The sequence below is a fragment of the Thermobia domestica genome, chromosome 2, assembly GCF_964235325.1.
Source record: "Thermobia domestica chromosome 2, izTheDome1.hap1.1, whole genome shotgun sequence".
Classification (NCBI taxonomy): Eukaryota; Metazoa; Arthropoda; class Insecta; order Zygentoma; family Lepismatidae; genus Thermobia; species Thermobia domestica.
Window position 1 is genome coordinate 46,299,772 of NC_137455.1, and position 20,938 is coordinate 46,320,709.

At 36.0% G+C, this 20,938-nt stretch overlaps 1 protein-coding gene across 2 annotated transcripts in view; it reads right to left on the reverse strand.

Annotated features, from left to right (window-relative positions):
* Positions 1-20,938, reverse strand: part of Phlpp (PH domain leucine-rich repeat protein phosphatase) — a 380,272-nt gene that overhangs the window by 277,199 nt on the left and 82,135 nt on the right. Inside the window, exon 1 of one of the 2 annotated variants that reach the window (XM_081740811.1) lies at positions 3,693-4,008. The exons of the other annotated variant lie outside the window; for it this stretch is intronic. Within the exon in view, the coding sequence (XP_081596937.1) occupies positions 3,693-3,827 (135 nt within the window). The 5' untranslated portion in view covers positions 3,828-4,008. Of the gene's footprint in view, positions 1-3,692; positions 4,009-20,938 lie in introns of those variants that run through there. 2 annotated transcript variants of the gene reach the window in all.

Consider the following 20,938-nt stretch of genomic DNA (forward strand, 5'->3'; position numbering starts at 1 on the left):
GGTGGGGGGACGCATGACGTCACACCGTCCCCCGTGCCTCTCTTTGCCCATTGTAATTTTTAGAAAGTGGTGGGACGCCACAGATATTTTCGTGAAGTGAGAGGATGGCGTCTCCTCGCGTTCCCCCACACTTTTACCCCTGTATATACAATAGTATAAGGATGATAGTTAAGTTAAAGGCACCTTTACGGTACCTGAAATGCTATATCCTTGTGTTAAATTACAACACTACTTACAGATATATGTTTAGCCGGCGAACAGTATAGGTACCTCCCACAATCTAATCAAGTTAGCGTGTCACAGTGTACACCACGCGAAAGGAAAAACGAAATGAAATCTTTTAACCACAGTTATGCCAGGTGGACTAAAGGAGACGGTGACGATAAGAAATGAATGAAATGGTGGAATAAAGAACAGAAACGGGAAAACCCCGAGAAAACTCGCGTACATGGTATTTATCCACCACAAAGCTCACTTGGCGCGAGCTGATATCGAACCAGGGATCGATCCCACACACCAGATGTGAATGCTACACCACTGCGCCACCGCGATCCACCACGTGAAGGGGCTTGCTTTGCTTTTTGGTAAACCCAACTCCTAAACAAAGTCACATTTGAAAAAGGCTAGGCTCAGCATTTTACCTCAAATTAAATGAAGTATGCTTTAGGATGAATGAATATTTAAAAGTAGAGCTAGATTTGTCGAGTAAAAATTTATTTACTTTCATTTTAGCATTGAGTTCCATGAACAGATTAGTGTTTTTGCATCCTGAGCATTATACGGACCCGCTAACCTCAACATCTCCACAGGTAACCTACCAAGCAAGGATAACATTCATAATTACTTCTAGACAAATACATGGAAAACTGAGTTTTGATTATTCGTATCTTGAGATCAATTAGATGATTTATCTCCACCAGCGAACTCGATTCCTCACTTTGGAGCCTCTATATCCTGACCAACATTGATAGTGATCCAACAACTAGTTGCTGAGATTTTTTTGTCTTCCGGGCTGACAAACAAACAAACAAACAAACAGGAACTCCTTTCAAATATCGATAGGGCCACGAAACAAGACAGAGCTTTCCAACAGAAATACTCTTTCGAGACGAGACATCATTTTTACGACAATTCGAGACGAAATTGTCCACAAATCCAGGACCGAATTAACTCATCTAAAGGCCCGGGGCTAAAAAAAAAAAAAACTATGTGACCCCTACTGACTTTGCCTAATATTTTCCTGTGAAAGAACAGTAGCAAAGTTAAGGGAATATGTTTCATATTTTTGGTCATGTTTTATTTTATTATGATGATTGTATATTTATGATTCTTTTTTAGATAACTAGCTGAGATTTTGATCAGAGTAGAGACCCCTGTCCATCTGGAGGCCCGAGGCTATAACCCCCCTAAGCCCCCCTTTAATCCGGCCCTGCACAAACCTTGTTTCAAAGACAACCTAACGCGTAACCAGCAGCAAAGTCCAGCATTCTATGTTTCTTGGACGATTAGTTGACTCAATACAGAAGAAAGAAAAAAATTTAAAGGAGCCATATGACCTAGTCCTCTTTGTGTAGGTGTGATGTAAAGTATATTTCTGAGGAGCAATGTTTACCTGCATAATCTTTAGAAACTTGATTAAAACATTAAACCAAGGATGAGTTAAAAACAAAACAAGAAAGCTATTTACTTATTTTGTACGAAAGTGTAGACAGAATAAACTGAAATCGATTATATAGGGAAATCGATTATAAACAAATAGTATTGTTACGGGGAACACAACGTGAAAAAGTTTGGTTTGTTACAGTGTATGTGTACCGTGAAAATTGAAGTTTGAATTCTTGAATTTTGCTCACTCTTAATTCCCCATTCAAAAACTTTGGTAAGATGAATGTATATTTGAAAATAGAAAACATTTATGCCTTTAGATTTTTCGTCAGAAAGATATTTAGTTTCATTTTTGTGTTGAGTTCCACGAACAGACTATTTTACATCCTGAACATTATACTAACCTGCTAATCTAAACAGCATTGTGGATAGTCTATCAAGCAAGGATGATATCCATAATTACTTCCCCAAGAAAAAACATTTTTATTGGGATCAACTAGATGGATCACGTCCACCAACAAACTCGATTCCTAATTTTCGACCCTTTGTATACTCTGTCAGAATTGACGGTGATCCATTCAGTAGTTCTTGAGGCTTTTTGACTCTTTGGCGGACGGACACACGGACAGACACTGTAGATATATAAATGAGTTTTTGCAAATCAAACTCCTTAACAAATGAACTAGAAGAAAAATGAAATGAATTTTTTTTTCAGTTTAACGTCCCACATTTAAAATGAAATAAAATGTTTCCCTTTAGGCTAACAGAGACGAATGATAAGGTAAATGAATGATGATGGAAAAATTCATGAAATGAGAATGTGGAAGAAATCGGGAAAACCCACGGACACAATGTTGTCCACTACAAACTTACAAGGGATCGAACCAAGGACCCCATGCACCACACGTAAGCGCTCTAACACTGAGCCACCGTGGCCCGTATGAACCAGAAGATTTCTAAATGAGGCAAGAAAGGAGAAATATAAAATATAACATTCTATATTAAATCAACAAATCAAGGTAGCTCATATGTTTCAGATTTTCGTCATATTTTGTACAAATGGTGTATTACCCAAATATAACACACCTGTAAAATTTTACAGCTCTACCTCTAAGAGGGCTTCTGTAGAAGCCATTCGAAATTTGCGGGTTTTGTGCAAAAAATGCCTAAGCCTGCCCTCGACTTAAATGCTGAAACCGCTAGATCTCTGGTTATATTGAAGTTATTTGAAACCGCTAGAAGTGATTTGCATTGAAACAATCTTAGAATGTGTAACATTTAAAATATTGTACCAATGAACTGCCCAGGTAAGGTTAACCATATGAATTTCACCATCAAAGAGAGAGAAAAAAAGAGGGAAAATGCCAAAATTTGTCAATTATTTCTGAAAAAGGCCCATCTAACATCAACTTCAAATTTTCAAAATAAGTAGCTCTGGTATTCCTCTTTATCATATTAAGGAATTAGGAGGTTTTCTTTTGGCATATTCAAGGGGAAAAATATTACCGTACAATTCAAGTGGAGGGCGGACTTTGGCGCTTTTTGCACAAAACCGCCATATTTTGAACGGCTCCTACAGGAGCCCACTTTGAGATAGAGCTATAAAATTTTACAAGTGTGTTATGTTTGAGTACCACAATAATTGTATAAAATTTAACGAAAATTTGAAACATATGAACCACATTTCAGTTTCAAATTTGATCATTTCATATGGAATGGCCCAACACTTATTAGATATAAGTTGATAATAGTGTTGATTTAGGAAATTCGATTAAATTGCATCTTTTGTAATTATCAATTTCTCCTTTCAGTTGTAAGAATTAGCACTCTGATCGTAGCCATACTTCAGGCATTAAGCTACTGCACTTGGCATCGAATCCAGGACAGTATTTGTCGGTAGTACAAGAAATTGTTTATGATTATTTTCGATCATTCTGAATTAGTTATGAAATAATGCGTAATTAATTAGGATTCAAGTAATCAGCTAGTACAGTAATATAAAAATTGAAAGACCTATCCATTCATAAGGAAATAATTAAAACGGTAACCATTACGATAATTTCCCCCTAAAAACCAATAGAACTAACCTCGAGGGAATCTTGGTCCACAGTATCCTGTTCTTCAAGCTCAGATGTGCTCTGCAGACGTGCAGGGATGCTGCTCGTCCTTGCTTCTCCGCTCTCGTCTCGTGTGGCAGGAAAATTGTCCTGGCGCCGGTCCATTGCTCACAGGAACCTCCAGGCATGTCCCCGTTACAAACAATTCCCGTCTTCGGAATTTGTTACCATTATAATTTCACCACTCAGATCGAAGCGCGTGACCATTGCACGAACCAGATGATATAACCTCTGCACACATACACTCACACAAACACAAACATAATACACGGAATTAGCGGAGAACAAATGTTCGGTTTTTCTTTCCAAATCACTTGAAAAGGAAGAAGAGAATTCTTGTGTGCATAACATATGCGTTATTAGTGCGTGTCAGTATTGTAGCGTGCATACATATGTGATTGTTTGCAAGTGACGATACTGGAAAAATTACCTCAAAGAAACGGTTAATTTTTTCTTTTTCGTTTTTAGACTTACCTAACGCGGTTTATTTAGTATATTTCTTTTTTAAAAAAAAAATCTTTTCCCATACATATATATTTCGTGATGTAAAAAACACAATTCTATTTGGAATTATTGAACACGATGTAACACAGCACACGCAGAACTATATACATCAGCTTAAACGATCATGCTCTTCTCGAAGGGACAATGAATTTCCTGAGTTGATGGGTCAGTTAAAAAACCACACACTGCGAGAACCCATTACTAAACAGTGAAAGTGACCTGGTCATACGAACGGGGAGGAAGTATACTATTGCGAACATTACGGCCAGAGAGAGAGAGAGAGAAAAAAAAAACAAATAATAATAAAAAAGAACTATTCACTGAACAAAACTTAGATTATATCAGCTTTTACACAGACACACAAACAGTTTACATCTAGACACATTTCTGCAAACGCTGGTGAATTCTCTGCCATAGCTACCGGTCCATGACAGCATTGTAACCAGTTAGAAAGGTCTTTTGCACAGTCTCCAGAAATAGCAGTGGTAATTCAGCGAAAAATCATTCAGATAATATGCTGACCTATCAATGGTCTTATTAGACGAAACGGTTCCACAATTACCACAAAACCACAAAATTTCCCGATCACTGTTAAAAGTTCACACACAAATATGAAGGAGCTCAGTACAAAAGCATACTTCACTTAAAACATCAACAGTTGTTGATGACACTTTTTGGCTCTTTTGCGAGAGATGTTCTTTTTTAGCTTCCCCCTTGTCCGTTGGGCGGAAGTAAGCGACACGCGCTGCTGTTTTCTTCCACACGCTGGTTAGCCGAGTAATGAACGTTACGCTACGTACAGATCTGTATATGAGCAAAATCCTTCAGATTGCCATAGCAGCTTATGTCTCTTGAAGGTACTCGCTGCATCTTTTTCTCCTACTATTCCACTATAATGGCTACGAAGCTGTATCCAAAGTCACACTGCCATGCCATTCTACGATGCAATACTACTACCAAGCAACGTGAAGATCAAAGAACAAAAAGGAAAAAAAAAGTTCTTGTAATTATACGTAAATTTATTAAGCAATTAACTGATACGCTCACAATTTTCACTCACCATTAACCCCTTTGTTCATTAGCGTAATGAAACACATCCATAGATCATCATTCAAAAAACTTAAGTTTATTTGTAAGTCATGCAACGCCCTTAAACACGGACAAAAAAGTTTTATTATTTATGTTTTCAAGCTTCCCGATGTTTTTGAAGAAGTAACATTTTCCCGTTGTGATTTTACTTTTAAAAAAAAAACTCTTTTATTCTTTTCCGGTGTTTTCAACGTGCAAAAAAAAAAAAAAAAAGTGACCTTTATGTGTCTTTTTCTTTTCTTCTTCTTTTCAAAGTAAAATTTGTTAGTAGTAATAATGATTTTGCATGGAGAGAAGTTTTAGAATAAATTCAGGTCATATAACATAAACTTGAAATAAAACAAGAAAATTCTACTTTGTTTCGAGTTAAACAAAGGAATACGAAATGCAGTATACGATAGTTTGATACATTTGGTCGAAAAAGTGTAAAAAGTTTTTCAGGTCAGCCATTCTGAATTAGGTTTTCGGGTTTTCCTCACTCCCACCAGGCAAATGCCGGGATGGTACCTAACATATAGCCCCAGGCCGCTTCCTTCCTTCCCAAATCATTTCTTCCTTCCCTTTCCCGAATAGTGTGCTCGCCGAGGGACGTCATTCCTCAAACGTGATGGGCTAAATGGCCATAAGCGCCGAAAGACCAGAAATCTAAACCCTGATCCTAATAGTTTGATAGTTGTGATACTCACATAAGCTAGTGGTTAGCGTTTTTGCTTTGCAATTAGGAGGCTCCGAGCTGCGTTGACGGGTCATCCTGGCTGAGGTTTTGACAGGGATTTTCCTTATTGCCACAAGGCAAATGTTAAGATGACACACTAATATATACTTTGACCAACTTAGTTTCACTTTCTTTCCCATTGTTATTAATGTCAGATAAATTGGTCTCGCAAGCTTTATCTGGAAGTTCGCTAAATAAATTATTGTTATAACAACATATTTTTTATTATCTATTTCATGGTCGTTTTCCCTTGCCTGTTAATTTGAATTTAGGTAACTCATAAAACACGTATGACACAATGCAAGAAGCACTGATGAGGTGGTTATGTAACCAAAATTATGCATGTGTAATGTTGGGTTGCACACCCTTTTTTGTAAGTACACAATGCAATGCTAGTTTGAAAACTAACCAAACAGGCAGGCCTGAACTGAACGTAGGACTCACAAGTATTGTGTGTTGTAAAAGCACTTTCTTAATTGTATGATCTGCTAAAGAAGAAGAAAAAAAAAAGGTACTTGAAAAAGAAAATCATAAAATGACTAATAATTTCGTTATTTCCCATTACAAAATTGTGGATAATCTCTTCATTCCTCCCTAATTTGTTTTCATCTCTAGTTTCAGTTGTGATCGTGATTTGGTGACACCCCCCAAAAAAAGGTTGGCTGGCAAAAACTGAAACTATTGATACAAAGAAAATGTAAATGAACAGTTAAAATCCCCACCTACCAATCGGAAGGACACGAATTCAATACTCCTGCCCAGTCATTCTTATTAAATTTCTTCACAGTCTGTTTCAGTCGCACCACGAGAACTTCGGTGTAGTAACTTAAATGTAAGACTATGGGAATTGAATTTCTCAGTTACACATAAGCAAACACCATAAAACTAAGATAGATTAGAATTTAGGAAGGATAACTCTTTCTCTTTTTTTTTTTTCCTGTTGTGTTGAAGAAGAAACTACAGAAGTCTTTAGAACATCAAATGAATCTTTATGTCTTCGACAGGTACAAACTGACTGTGATTGCATTGTCGTGCTTTTTTTTTTTTTTTTTTTTTTTTTTTTAATGGAACAGTGAATGACACGAAATAAAAGGATAGAAGGAGTGAAGCGGGGAAATTTGTTAGAGAATATTTCCTGTTCACTGATCCAAGCGAACTATCACGCCGGAAAATACATTTGCAGCTTCAGGGAAAAAGTGAAAGAAGCTTCTGATATAAAAATCATTTCACTGGCTGCAGACGTGACCTATTAACAAACAACTCTCTTGGTTTTCATTTGAAACGTTGTCCGTGGTTAGTGGAAATTAGACGAGTAAATGTCTAGTAGACTATAAGAAATAATTGGACGGCTCAAATCCAAATATGACTATGGGATAACTTGACTTTTTTTATTAACCCTTTAGAGACGGGAGTGGCATATAAACACACAACCGATCATTCCGTTCAAACTATTTATCCCAGTCATGATGAAGTCAATGCCCGACACTTGTAACTCATGGCATGACAAAGCAATCATTTTGTTCAGGACAGACACGGTATATAAACATAACCATATCTGGATGGAAAAGACGGATGTGGTTTATAAACCTCATTTACATTTAATTTTTCAAATAAGACATTCCATACCCAAATTATAGGCTTCGATGGCATTTAGGACGTCCATTTTTGCGTCTCTGAAGAAAGACTAATCCCTAAAGGGAACTTTTAGAGACGGGTGTGGCATATATACACACAACCGATCACTCCGTTCAAGCTATTTATCCCAGTTACGATAAGGTCAATGGCCGACACATGCTATCTCATGACAAAACGATCATTTTGTTCAGGATGTGTGTGGTATATAAACACAACATTTGGACGGTGAGGACGGGTGTGGTTTATAAGCATCATTTGCTTTTAATATGTCAAATAAGTCACTCAATACCCAAGCATACGCTCTGAGGGCTTTAAAGGCGTACATTTATTGGGTCTCTGAAGAAAGATTAATAGCTCAATCCTTAAAGAAAACTTTAAAGACGGGCGTGGCATATATACACACAACCGATCATTCCGTTCAAACTACTTATTACAGTCACCATAATGTCAAGGGTCCACACATAATAATCCATGACAAAGCGATCAAGGACAAGTGTGGCATATAAACTATAGACGGAGAGGATGGGTGTTGTTTATAAGCATCATTTGCTTTAAATTTGTCTATCAATCATAGACTTAGATGGTTTTTAGGACGTCCATTGTGTGTGTGTGTGAAATTTAATAGCCTTCCCTAAAGGGAGAATTTAGAGACAGGCTGTCATATAGACACACAATCGATCGTTCTGTAGAGAATGGAGTGGTATATAAACACCATTTGGATGGAAAGGGCGGATATAGTGTATTAACATATCTGAATGGAGAGGACAGGTGTGGCTTATAAGCCTTATTTGTGTTTAATTTGTCAAATAAGTCATCCAATACTGATCCATAGGCTTGACTGTCTTTTAGGGCACCCCTTTTTGTGTCTAAAAAAGCTGATAAATAACCGTCTCTAAAGGGACCTCTTAAAGACAGGCGTATCATATAGATACACAGCAGATAATTCCTTTCATGATGGGTGTAGTATATATACACATAAGTCTGAACGGGGTGAACGGGTGTTGTTTATAAGCTTTCTTTGCTTTTAATTTGTCAAATAAATCATTCAATACCTAATCATAGGCTTCGATTGCTTTTAGGACGTTCATTTTTGCGTCCCTGAAGAAAGACTAATAGCCGACCCTAAAGGGATTCTTTAGAGTCTGGTGTGGCATATATACACGCAACCGAACGTTCCATTGAGGAAGGATGTAGTATACAAGGTGTTTCAAAACAACACCGACAACGTCTGGGAGGTGATTCCTGACACCAAAATAAGACAAAAAGTATATACCAACCTGGGTGCACAAATGCTTCCTTTCTGAGTTACAGGCTGCCGAAAACATGAAAAAATGAACTTTAAAGGTCCTTAGCTCCAAAACTATGGGACCTACCGTAGTCGGGTCAAAACTTCCCTTAGGAACTAATATCTGCACTATCCAAAAATCCATGTTTCAGAATCCTAAGGTACCCACGCAACAATTTTTATACAGGGAGTTTGGCTACCGGCATTTAATGTGAAGTACTCACAACTACTTCCATGAAAATTGTTGCGGAAGTACGGCGGGATTCTGAAACTTGGATATGTGGATAGGGCACATACTAGTTCGTATGTGAAGTCTTGACCCGACTACAGTATGTCCCATAGTTTTGGAGCTATGGGCCTTTAAAGTTCATTTTTCATATTTTTCTGCAGCCTATAACTCCAAAAGGAAGCATTTGTGCACCCAGTGTCTCGTAACTTTAAATAATGGTTTTTGTTTACTATTGGAATAAATGATTGTGGGAGATTGCTTATTGTTATGCTCGGTAGTAGGATAATACTATTTTTGATGCATTTTGATAATTTAATGAAGGTAGTTACATAAAGAAAAGGTTATGACAATAATATGTAGTACATAAAGAATGTCATGACAATAATATAGAAATTACAGATTTAACAAAAAATGCCTGTCATGGAGGAAGACCTCCACGCACGAACTTCTTATGCGTTGTTGGTCGGCATAATTAATAAGTACTTACAGAGGGTTATAGCGGTACTGGCTGAGGTCCATCCTGATGAGATTCTGATGGTTGACTCTAAGTTGTCCTGACTGATGGAGCGACTGTCAAAGGACTGCCCAATTTTACCCCTTTGTTTACCATTTCTATGGTTTATATATCCTGCTTTTTGGCTTTTCACCTGTATGCAGTTACTTATTTTGTTATTGTATTTGGACATTTTCACTTTTATTTTGTTAAAAGTTCATTTACAAAACCTCATCCTGTTTGTTTCTTTTTTTTTATTTTTAATTTTAAAAGTTTTTAATACACATTGAGCTAAAATTATATTATACCAGGTTGGTCTATACTTTTTGTCTTATTTTGGTGTCAGGAATCACCTTCAAATGTTGTCGGTGTTGTTTTGAAACACCCTGTATAAACATTATCTGGACGGAAAGAGCGGGTGTGATGTATCAACATATCTGAATGGAGAGGATAAGTGTGGTTTATAAGCCTCATTTACATTTAGTTTGTGTAATAAGTAGTTCAGTATCCAACAATAGGCTTGGATACCTTTTAGGGCGTCCATTTGTTTCGTCTTTGAAGAAAGACTGATAACCGTCCTTAAAGGGTTAATTTTCTGTACGATAAACTTACATGGCCAGTCGAGTTACATCTGCAATGATAGTATAAGCAAAGATACTGCAGGATCTATTTACTAGTAATGTTGAGCATTGTGGAAACATGTGAGATTTTTTTATTTTTTTTTATTGATAATTCGCATCACCCTGTGCTTCTCGTCTTGCAAATTTGAATAAACTTCTTTTCATCTAGATTCTTGAAGGATTGTTTCTCGTCTTGATTTTCGGAAACTTTCTCTCATCCTGTTTTGATTTGTAAAAATATATACAGGGTGCTCATTTATTATGTAGCCAAAATCCACTGGTGAAATCCTCACACCTAAACAATAATAAAAAAAAAGTTCATATGAACATAGGAGGGAAAACGCTATGTTTCAAAGTTACGAGACGCCGAAATCGAGAAAATTATACGTAACTTTGTGGCTGCCTAGATCGAAAATTATGAGAAATATCAAATGCGGTTAAAGAAATATTAGAGGAACTAGGAATAACCATGTTTCAGAGTTGGGACGTATTAGCGCTACTGATTTTATAGAGGGAGCTACGGTACAGTTTCCGCTCTTCAACCTTTCTCTCTAAAACCATGTGCGCCGATACAACCCAACTTTGAAATATAGGTATTTAGATAGAGGGGGTACTAGTTCCTCTAATATTTCTTTAACCACATTTGATATCTCTTAAAGTTTTCGAGCTAGGCGGCCTCAAATTACAATTTCCTCGATTTCGGCATCTCGTAACTTTGAGACAAAGCGTTTTTTGCCCTGTGTTCATATGTACTTTTTTATTGTTTAGGTGTGAGGATTTCATCAGTGGATTTTGGCTACATAATAAATGAACACCCTGTGTATATATATTAATACGTGAATTTGGAAGTAGTCTTAGTAGAGTTTTGGATTTATTAATAGAAAATTCAAAGTAATGAATTATTATGATTTAATGGGGATAATAGTAACGAGGCTACTTGTCCCAGTTATGATAAAGTAAATGGCCGACCCATGATGCATATTAAAAATTCAATATAAAACTTCTGGAAAAGTGTAATTCAAATTCAAGTTCTACAAAATAAGGTATTAAAGATTGACTATGAAACTAAAACAGGTTGGAGAAAGCCAGAAGAAAAAATAAAATATAAAATGTATAACATAAGAAAATTAATCATAATACATAACAGGAGAAATTGAAGAAAAGAAAAAGAAAACCTCAGAGCAGGTTAATTACTTCAACTTTACAAACAAGATTGATAATACCGCATTGTCCTCCAAAACAACTAAATTTTAGGCAGCCTTAAACGTGGAAATTGAACTATATGTAGGGAAGATACTACGGAAGTTTGTGAAGAAATATTTAGAGCTTCGAAATGTGGTGTTCGAGGAAGATGGAGAAGACAAAATGGACAGAAAGAGCAACAAACAAAGATGTTTTGAAACGGATAGAAGAGAAGAGGGCGCTTCTAGCCACTATCCTTCGTAGGAAAGCAAATTGGATTGGACTGATCTTGTGAAGAAATTGTCTTCTTCATATCGTCATAGAAGGAAAGATGGAAGGAAAATGAGGAATAGGAAGAAGAAGAATATAACTGATTGATGATTGGGAAAATAGAAGAAAATATTGGGAGTTAAAAGAGGAAGCTGAATATCGAGAAACACGGAAGAAACACGGCAAGTCCCAAAAAAATCCAGGATTTACCAAAAAGGCAGAATACTTAATAATAATAATAATAATAATAATAATAATAATAATAATAATAATAATAATAATAATAATAATAATAATAATAATAATAATAATAGGGATAACTAATGAATAATCAGTATTATTTAAAAAAATATATATCGTCCAGATTCTTCAATCAATGTTTGCACCCAAACATAGAATTTGTTCACAACATAGTGCTACTAGCAAGTGAGTTTAGTAAGGCATATTTTCGGAGTGTATATAAAATACAAAGGAATTCACTAAACTTTTGACCCCTTCCAAGTATAAATTAATGTAACAGAATACAATTAATCAAATGTTAGATAAAAGCGTTCCATTAAAAATTAATTCGTATAGAAACTAGGCAACCTTACTTTTTAACATGGAATGTAATTTCCTTAATAAAATAACTGAATATTACATATAGTCAGTGGCGTATTTAGGGGGCTTCCGGGCTTAAGTTCCCCCGAAATCTTACTTACCATAGTAAAGTATATGAAATATCTTGCAGAAATGTCATATTTTCAGGCAAAGCCCCCCCGAAAGTTAAAAAAGCCCATCCCCCGAAACAAAATCGTAAATACGCCACTGCATATAGTTTAAGTAGTTTAATAGTTAAAAATAGTATTGCATAAATAGTTTCAAGCCTAAATCGTTAAATCATATACTTTAATCAGAATTTTTAAAAATTTAATCTATTTAAAGAAGTTAAACATTTGGAATACTCTCTGTATTCAGATTACGTTAAATTATGCAGGAAATAAAAGTACGATTTTAATGTATAAAATTGGAAGATTTTTTTCATTTAAACCATATTTATAATTGGAGTATATTGCGAAATGATTTACATATCTTTAAACGTTGATAAATGCTCTTTCATCGTATTTATAATTCAGTATTTATAATTACTTTATCAATTTATAGTTTACATACTATGAATCATGTAGCACAAAAAATGCTTGAATTCTAATAGGAGGCGCCTTCGGAAAGTAACCTCGATTGGTTACTGTGCGCGAAGTAGTGGAGGCAGATCTACCATTTTTTCACAGATGTAGAGCTCACAGATGACGAGAAGAACCCTAAAAGAGGGGTAGCGGTGAAAGGTCAGCGACACGGTCAAGTCCATTTTCGGTTTTTGAGGTGTGGTCTATACTTAGATGTCGTCTGCCACTCCGGGTAGTTATCTGTGTGCTATTCCGTGGTGTCATTTGAAACCCCCGTGCGAAAAGTGGGCGAGCCCATACCTACGTCACACTACTTCTGCTAGGGTTCTTCTCGTCATCTGTGAGCTTTTTGTACGCAGTAGATCAGTCTGCATCTAGCTGTGCTAGAGTGAAGATTGTCTGATCACTAGTTCCACTTTTGTAGCGTCTCAAAATGTGTGTTGCAATAGAAAACCCCGCCAAGTGCGAGATGCGAGCTGTTATACGTTTTCTTACGATAAAACAATGTTCGGCAGCAGTAGGGATGCACGCGAGACGAGACGAGACGAGAAATGGAAAAGTCTCGTCTCGTCTCGCAGCCTCAAATGTTGGTCTCGTCTCGCGTCTCGTCTCGTCTCGCAAATGTGAAGTCTCGTCTCGCGTCTCGCATAAAATTTTGAGTCTCGTCTCGCGTCTCGCGCGAGACTTTCTCGCATGGTCTCGCAGTCTCGCATATATTCTGGTCAAAATTTTGCAATGTGTTATTCTATGGCTGTTAATGAATGATGATGTGATATTCTGTCCGAAGGCAGAGGCCGCCTAAAAGTCCCTTGGCAAGCTGAATCCTTGGTGGTTTGCCATTGCTTTCCCTGGGATGAATGTTCATAACATCCTAAGGAGACGGAATCTAAAGTTCAACATGGTATCCGAACTTGTGTCCCCTCCGGTCCAAATTAAAAGAAAAGTTGTGCTGGAATTTGATTCCTGGACCATTAGTTTTCGTCAAATTAACCCTTTCCGGTACCAGGCTTTTTGGGCTATTTTTTAAGACTTTCAGTCAAGCAGCTACTGCATCGTCACTATTTATCCTAGGATCATAGTTCATACCTCATTCTCTTCAGAATAGAGTGGCTTTCAAATGGTATCACTTGCATGCTCATACCATATACCAGGAGAGGGAAAAGTGATGTCAAAGGGAAAATTTTGAGGGAAAATTTTTTCACACTTTGGGCCCCTCTGGAACGGCCCTGTGTAAACGTAGAGATCTCAAAATACTCTTATAAATAGTACTTGGTATACTAAATGTATGTGCCAAATTTCAAGTATCTATCTTGAATACTAAGGGCGGGAAAATTTTATCAAAAATCCCCACAATGTCCCAAATTACCGTAAAACACCATGATCCCAGGTAAAAAATTTCCTGAGACATCTCTATTTACCCTAGGACTATAATACGCCAATCATTCTCTTCAGAATAGAACTGACTTTCAGACGGTACCATTCACGTGTCTCCATCATGTATCTAAGGCGGGAAAATCCCGAAAACAGGGATTTTTTGGGTCTAAATGTTTTTTTCAACTTTTAGCCCCTCTGGACCCCCCTGTTTTAACGCAGAGATCTGAAAAAATCTGATAAATAGTACTAGGTGGGCTGAATGTTTATGCACAATTCCAATTTTCCAGGTGCAAAAGTAAGCCCGCCAAAAAAAATATATACCGACAATGTCCCATATTCCCGTATACAGAGGGAAATTTTTAAACATTCCCTGAGACATCCCTAATTATCCTAGGATCATGGTTTGCACATCATTCTCTTCGGAATAGAACTGCCTTTAAGGCGATACCATTCTCTTGTCTCCATCATGTATCTCAGGCGAGAAAATCCCGTGAAAGGGATTTTTTGGTAAAAATTTCCCTTTTTCAACGTTTAGCCCCTTTATACCCCCATGTTTTAACACAAAAGTACGAAAAAAATCTCGTAAATACTCCTCGGTTGACTAAATGTTTCTGCACAATTTCAATGTTCTAGGTGCAAAAATAAGCCCGCAAAAAATAATGCCGAAAATGTCCAAAATTCCCCTATACAGAAGTATATTTTCATAAAAATTCCCTGACACTTCCATAATTACCTAGGGTCATGTGTCGCACATCATTCTCTTCAGAATAGAACTGCCTATCAGGCGGTACCTTTCACTTGTCTCCATCATGTATCTAAGGCGGGAAAATCGCGAAGAAATGGATTTTTTGGTAAAATATCCCTTTTTTCAACTTTTGCCCCTCTGGATCCCCCATGTTTTAACGCAGAAATCTGAAAAAATCTAGTAAATACTACTCGGTGGACTGAGTGTTTGTGCAAAATTTCAATCTTCTACGTCTAAAAATAAACCCGCCAAAAAATAATGAACATAGACCGGCCCTGCAATATTAAAAGAAAATATATATTGTGGAATTATGACGTCATTACCTCCTATGTCTCGACGCAGGAAGGTGTGAAACCATACGTAAGGTGTTCTACAATGCCTCTGGACTTGAAAAAAAAAACGGACTTAAAAGCTCAAATAAGAGAGTTAAACGCAATGTACCATGAAACATCCCGTATGGTACAGATTGTACCATGGGATCCCCAAACGGTTAATAGCATAATTTACAGCAAAACCAGCATAAATTGTTGCTGGATCCAACATTGTTTTCCAGCTTAGAGATCTCCAGCAATATTTGGCTCTTCTAAATTATCGTCGCCACTATCAACATTTACACGTTTTGGTCGTTTCCTTGAAGGGTGATTTTCCATTATAAAGATGTTTTTATACCACCAAAAGCGCTTGCAGACAACAAAAGAACTCCTTACAACACGACCCAATTCTTTTGGTTCGTTCGCGCTTGTAGCAATGTTGCATTATCGCATTTTAGCAACTTTCGCTTTCAACTTATATAGTGTTGCCAGATCTACAAAATAAAATTACTGACAGATATAGGGCCATTCCTACCATCTCGCATCAAACCTATAGGGCCATCCTACCAAACCAGTGTTTGAATTAAACTTCCGAACTAGAGGGGGATGTTTTTTATAAATATATAGAAAGAAAATACTTATTCCATGTAAAAATATCATGTTATTTCTGCGAGCCGGACCCGGGAAAAACTTTGACGAAAGGGGATTTCCCCGCCATCCCCGAACATAAATCGCTAGTAGTAATGTGAAAAAGACAGAAACAACAGAAATATTATATTTTGCAGCAAATGGGAGTCTTATTCGCTTTTCAGACCAAAAAATAGAAGTTCATGTATTCGTGCGCGCCCGCGTGTATGTGTTTGTGTCGCAAAATAAAGTCCTAAATCGATGTTGTAATAAATTTTCAATTTACAAAGATTTTCTTTTTTAATGATGTTTAGAAACTAAAGAAGGCTTTAATTCTGAAAATCAACCTTGAATAATAATAAATCTCATAAAATGTCTATTGTCCCAATCACTTTTTTGTTCCTGGAGGCATTAACGCTCAACTTAGAAAATTCAATAAATGTAAAATCACTAGATATATAATTACATGTAATTCATAAATGTTGCGAGACTGCGAGAAGTCTCGCGAGACTTCTCGTGCGAGACTTGACTGAGTCTCGTCTCGCATGGTTTCGTCTCGTCTCGCGTCTCGCATAAAATTTTCAGTCTCGTATCGTGTCTCGTCTCGCAAATGCGAGACGAGACGCGAGACGAGACGAGACTTCTCGCGTCTCGCGTGCATCCCTAGGCAGCAGCAATTCATCGGGAACTTTGTGCCGTGTATGGAACAAGTGTGATGAGTGAAGGAGTTTGTTCATTTAAAAATGGACAAACAAACATTCATGACGAAGAGAGGAGTGGCAGACCATCAGTTACTGATGAACTCGTTCAGAATATTGATGAAAAAGTTCGTGAAAATCGACGTTTCACAACCTCGGAGCTTTCTGATGAATGAAGAAGTGGCTTGGATCTCAGCGCTTTGGTGATGAGAAACTGAAAGATACGGTCACAGACTGGCTCAATGCACAGGCACAGGACGTAGATTTTTATTCTGATGGAATTTGTAAGCTAGTGCAGAGATATGACAAGTACTTGAATGTTTATGGAAACTGTGTTTGTAATGCCCTTTGTCGTACCGGACTACACAGTATGGTAATTTATATAAAGACGTTATTATACAAACCTCTTTGAAACTGTTCTGCTGTCGTATGCATTTTACAAATAGACGTCTACTGATGTTATGTTGGATCCAGTTTCTTTGCAGTACAACACACAACACAGTTGTTAGATCTTATAGTTTTGGTTCAGTTATTCTAGTTGTGGGCTCGGTTCTACAATGGATCACGTTGAACGTGTCCTAGCATGAACTGAGCAGAAGTTTGGCCCATAGCAACGGTCGCCATCCCACTTGTGGGAAATTCCTAAAGGTCACAGTGATTAGAAGAACTATTTCTTGGAGAAGTAAAATTTGAACAGAGTAATGTTATGCAAGATTAAACAGAAAAATGAAATCTACGAATTAAATTTTGCATATGTAAAGTAAGTATTATTTAGATTAAGTACACATACCAGGTAAGTACAATTTTCCTTATTTATTGCCTGTTTCCAAATTATTATATTCAGCACATTATTATAGGCGATAAATACATAGATCACTCAAAATGTTGACACATGGATATATTAATGAATCTCTCTTCTTTATTTAGGTATACCACGATCTACATCTCTTCCCATCGGATCTAATGCAATATGAGGTGGTAAGTATATCATTTCTTTTCTCTCTTTCTTCTTTATAATATTTATATATTTTACTGTATTTTATTTATTTACTTATTTATTCATTCATATTCATTCTTACTTATTTTACTTTATATCTATAGTATTATTATTACCATTATGTTTATATATTTCTCTTCTCATTCGTTGATTAATCTAATATATATCGATTAATCTAATATATTTCTTTCTTTCAGATCGATAGCTTCCACCTGGACATATTTATATTCCGATTATAAACAAGAGATGCGTATATATACCTACAGTATTCAATTGGAGATCATTCCCAAAATAAATTGTTAATTGATGTTCTATGTTCATAGTTTAACTTAGATTATCAATCATTATACATACAGTATATATCCATAGGTTAGCACTTGTCATGAAATCTATGTATAAGAGTTACAAAATAGCCACTGAATTTTATTTATACTTAAAATTTAGAATAATTTGTTTTAAAGTTTGTAATATTCTTTACCTCATTGTTTACATGGTGATTGATATTGAGGGACAGAAAGTCTCCCCGAATCTGCTTTTATTTATCGCTGCATATTATTATTTTCAAAACTCACTATTACGTATATCCATTATAACACCATTTTTCCTACTTATTTATATTTATCGATTCGAAAAAAGTTTGTATATTTTAAAAAGTTTATATCTTTAGATGCGTACCAAAATCCTTATTGCCGATTTACATATCGTGTAATGCGCTATGGTGTAAGTCTAGAATAGCGGCGCATTACATGTTGAAAAATAGAGCAAAGAAGTATATTTCAGATATATATAATAAATTCTTCTTATTTATTTTGGTGTTTCTTATTTAACCAATCGAAGGTTAGTTTCCGAACGGCCCTCGTAGTTGGGTGAACTAATGTTTCCAACGAGACTTGTGAAATTTCTCATCTCGTGTCACATTTTATAATGTGCTTTTCATCGCGACTGTAAAGTCGTTTCCGAGACGAGACGAGAAGCAATAGTCTCATTTACCAATTGCTCTATGACATAGAAATTGGAGAATTCTTTACGAAATCTTCGTGGAACATTATTTTTGGCAAAGGAGTAATTTACTACCTCATTCTGATTTCAACCCAAGAAGTAGTTATTGCAAATATTGAAAAGTCCATAGAACATATGCACCATATTCTTGCACAAGCTATCGAAGAACATATACCTGTATCTTAAATCGCGGCGGTAAGGGTTGCAGTTAATTTTAATATTTCATCCTCGGCTCATTTTAAACCCAAGCAGAGAGGATGACTGCGAATCCTCAGAAAAATGTATGCCATATTCCACTAGCATGGAATATTTTATTTAGAAAAGTTATCATGAAACATATTTTCTAATTAAGGGAAAGTTAATCCACCCTTTTATTCTTCATTGATTTTAAATCCACACAGTTGGTATTATTGGGACTATTGGACTATTGGTATTGTTGGTATTATTGGGAAACCATAAAAGAAATATTTGCCATTTTGCATTAAAATTAATTTTATTTTTCATTCTAGATTCTTCTCGGGACCTCTTTATTCTTGACATACTTTAACCCCAAACAGTGGAGATGATTGATAAGCAGAAACTAAATCCCACAATGCATAAAATCGAATAATTTTGGTGACAGATACAGAGGAAACTTTTTTTAAAAATCATGAAAGAAACTTCAAGTTTTGAGTTACTTACTGCATTTTAGCCACTCCACCAATTTCAGTCCCAATCACTGAATTTAATCGGAATGTCCTAAATAAGTTATGTACTACGTTTTGTCAAAATTGAATAAATTTTATGTAGTTTATTCTTCAAAATTATTTTACATACACTTGTGCAAACTTGCAATAAGGGTGAAGTTTCGACCCCAAACAATAGGGTAATTTCGGAAGGCTGGAGGAATACATATGCTAAGTTTTGCGAGTTTTCGTCGAACACACAGAAAGACAAACAGGCAGACACTCAAATGCCGGTTGAATAGTATGAAAGAAAATAGTTACGCTCGTTTCCAATAGGTAACAGCAGTCCTATCTTGTTCCGAATGGTTGGAACTTGATAATGTACGAATAGACCTGGATTCGACACTCGGAGAAGGAAAAGAATTGTTGGCATTAGCTTAAATTTTAATGAAATTGAGATGTCTACCAATACAGAAATAATGCTAATGGGACTCAATACAATCATCACTAGGACCTGGATTTTTTAAAAATGCAGATACATACTGCAGTTAAACGCAGATAAGGTTTGTGCATATTATAAGGGTATTTGCTTATTTCTGAATATATTTGAAGTTACGAATCATTTTAGCATTATTAACGTTCTAAATCGGTATTTTCATATGTATTGGACATTCCTGTAGAAAATACAGTATCTTTCCTACCCTCGAATACTCTTTTCTAGCATTAGAAAATGATACTACTGCTGCCATCAAGATATTAATTGCATTCATACTTCCTTTTCGATAATTGTTGAAACAATTGAACGTCTAAAAACTCAAAATACTAGCTACTGGAACTTGTTGAGAAAAGGTTTTTTTTTTTTTTTTAATTAAGATTTTGCTTCAGATGAAACAAAGAAGTGTTAAAGAGAAATTGGATAAAACTTAGTTTAAATCCAGAATTAGGAAAAGATTGTATCAATCAACCAGTGCGTGGAATCAATAATCCAAGGCTGTAGTCTAGAGTATAAGGCGGTGTACATCGTAGTATGTTCTGCTTAATCTTTGTTAGTCATTAGAGTATACCTTCTGTTTTCAGGTGTATAGTACTTTTGTTTCGTTTATATTTGTTTCTTTATTTAATCGGGTCATGACTCCAGTGATAAAGTAAGTTCGAGCACTTTCTCTTCTGATCTATTCTTAGCCGCTGTTCAAGTATATTGATCATGCGAAAAAAATCTTTTTTTTTTTCTGATTACTCTCCAATCACAAGAGAGAGAGAGAGAGAGAGGAAGTTAAGGAAGAGACCTCTGTCTGTCCAAATTCATATTGTTTTGATCAAGGGAATATCAGTACAAAACCACTGTATTCGCATTTCCATCCTACACCTTATCAAGAGCTTGATATACTAAGAATATAATACAAAATTTACAAGTTTTCTTTTTGCTTGTTTTTCATAAGTGAAAGGAGATAATGAAATGCAACTTACCACAATCATAGATAATGTTATTCTACAACATAAAATATGAACCTGAAGAATTTTCAGTGTTTCCAGAATATCATTTCTCCCAAAATCTAAGTTAAAACAGAGACTAGAGAAACAGAGACCGAACTCAACTGCATTTGATTACGTATAA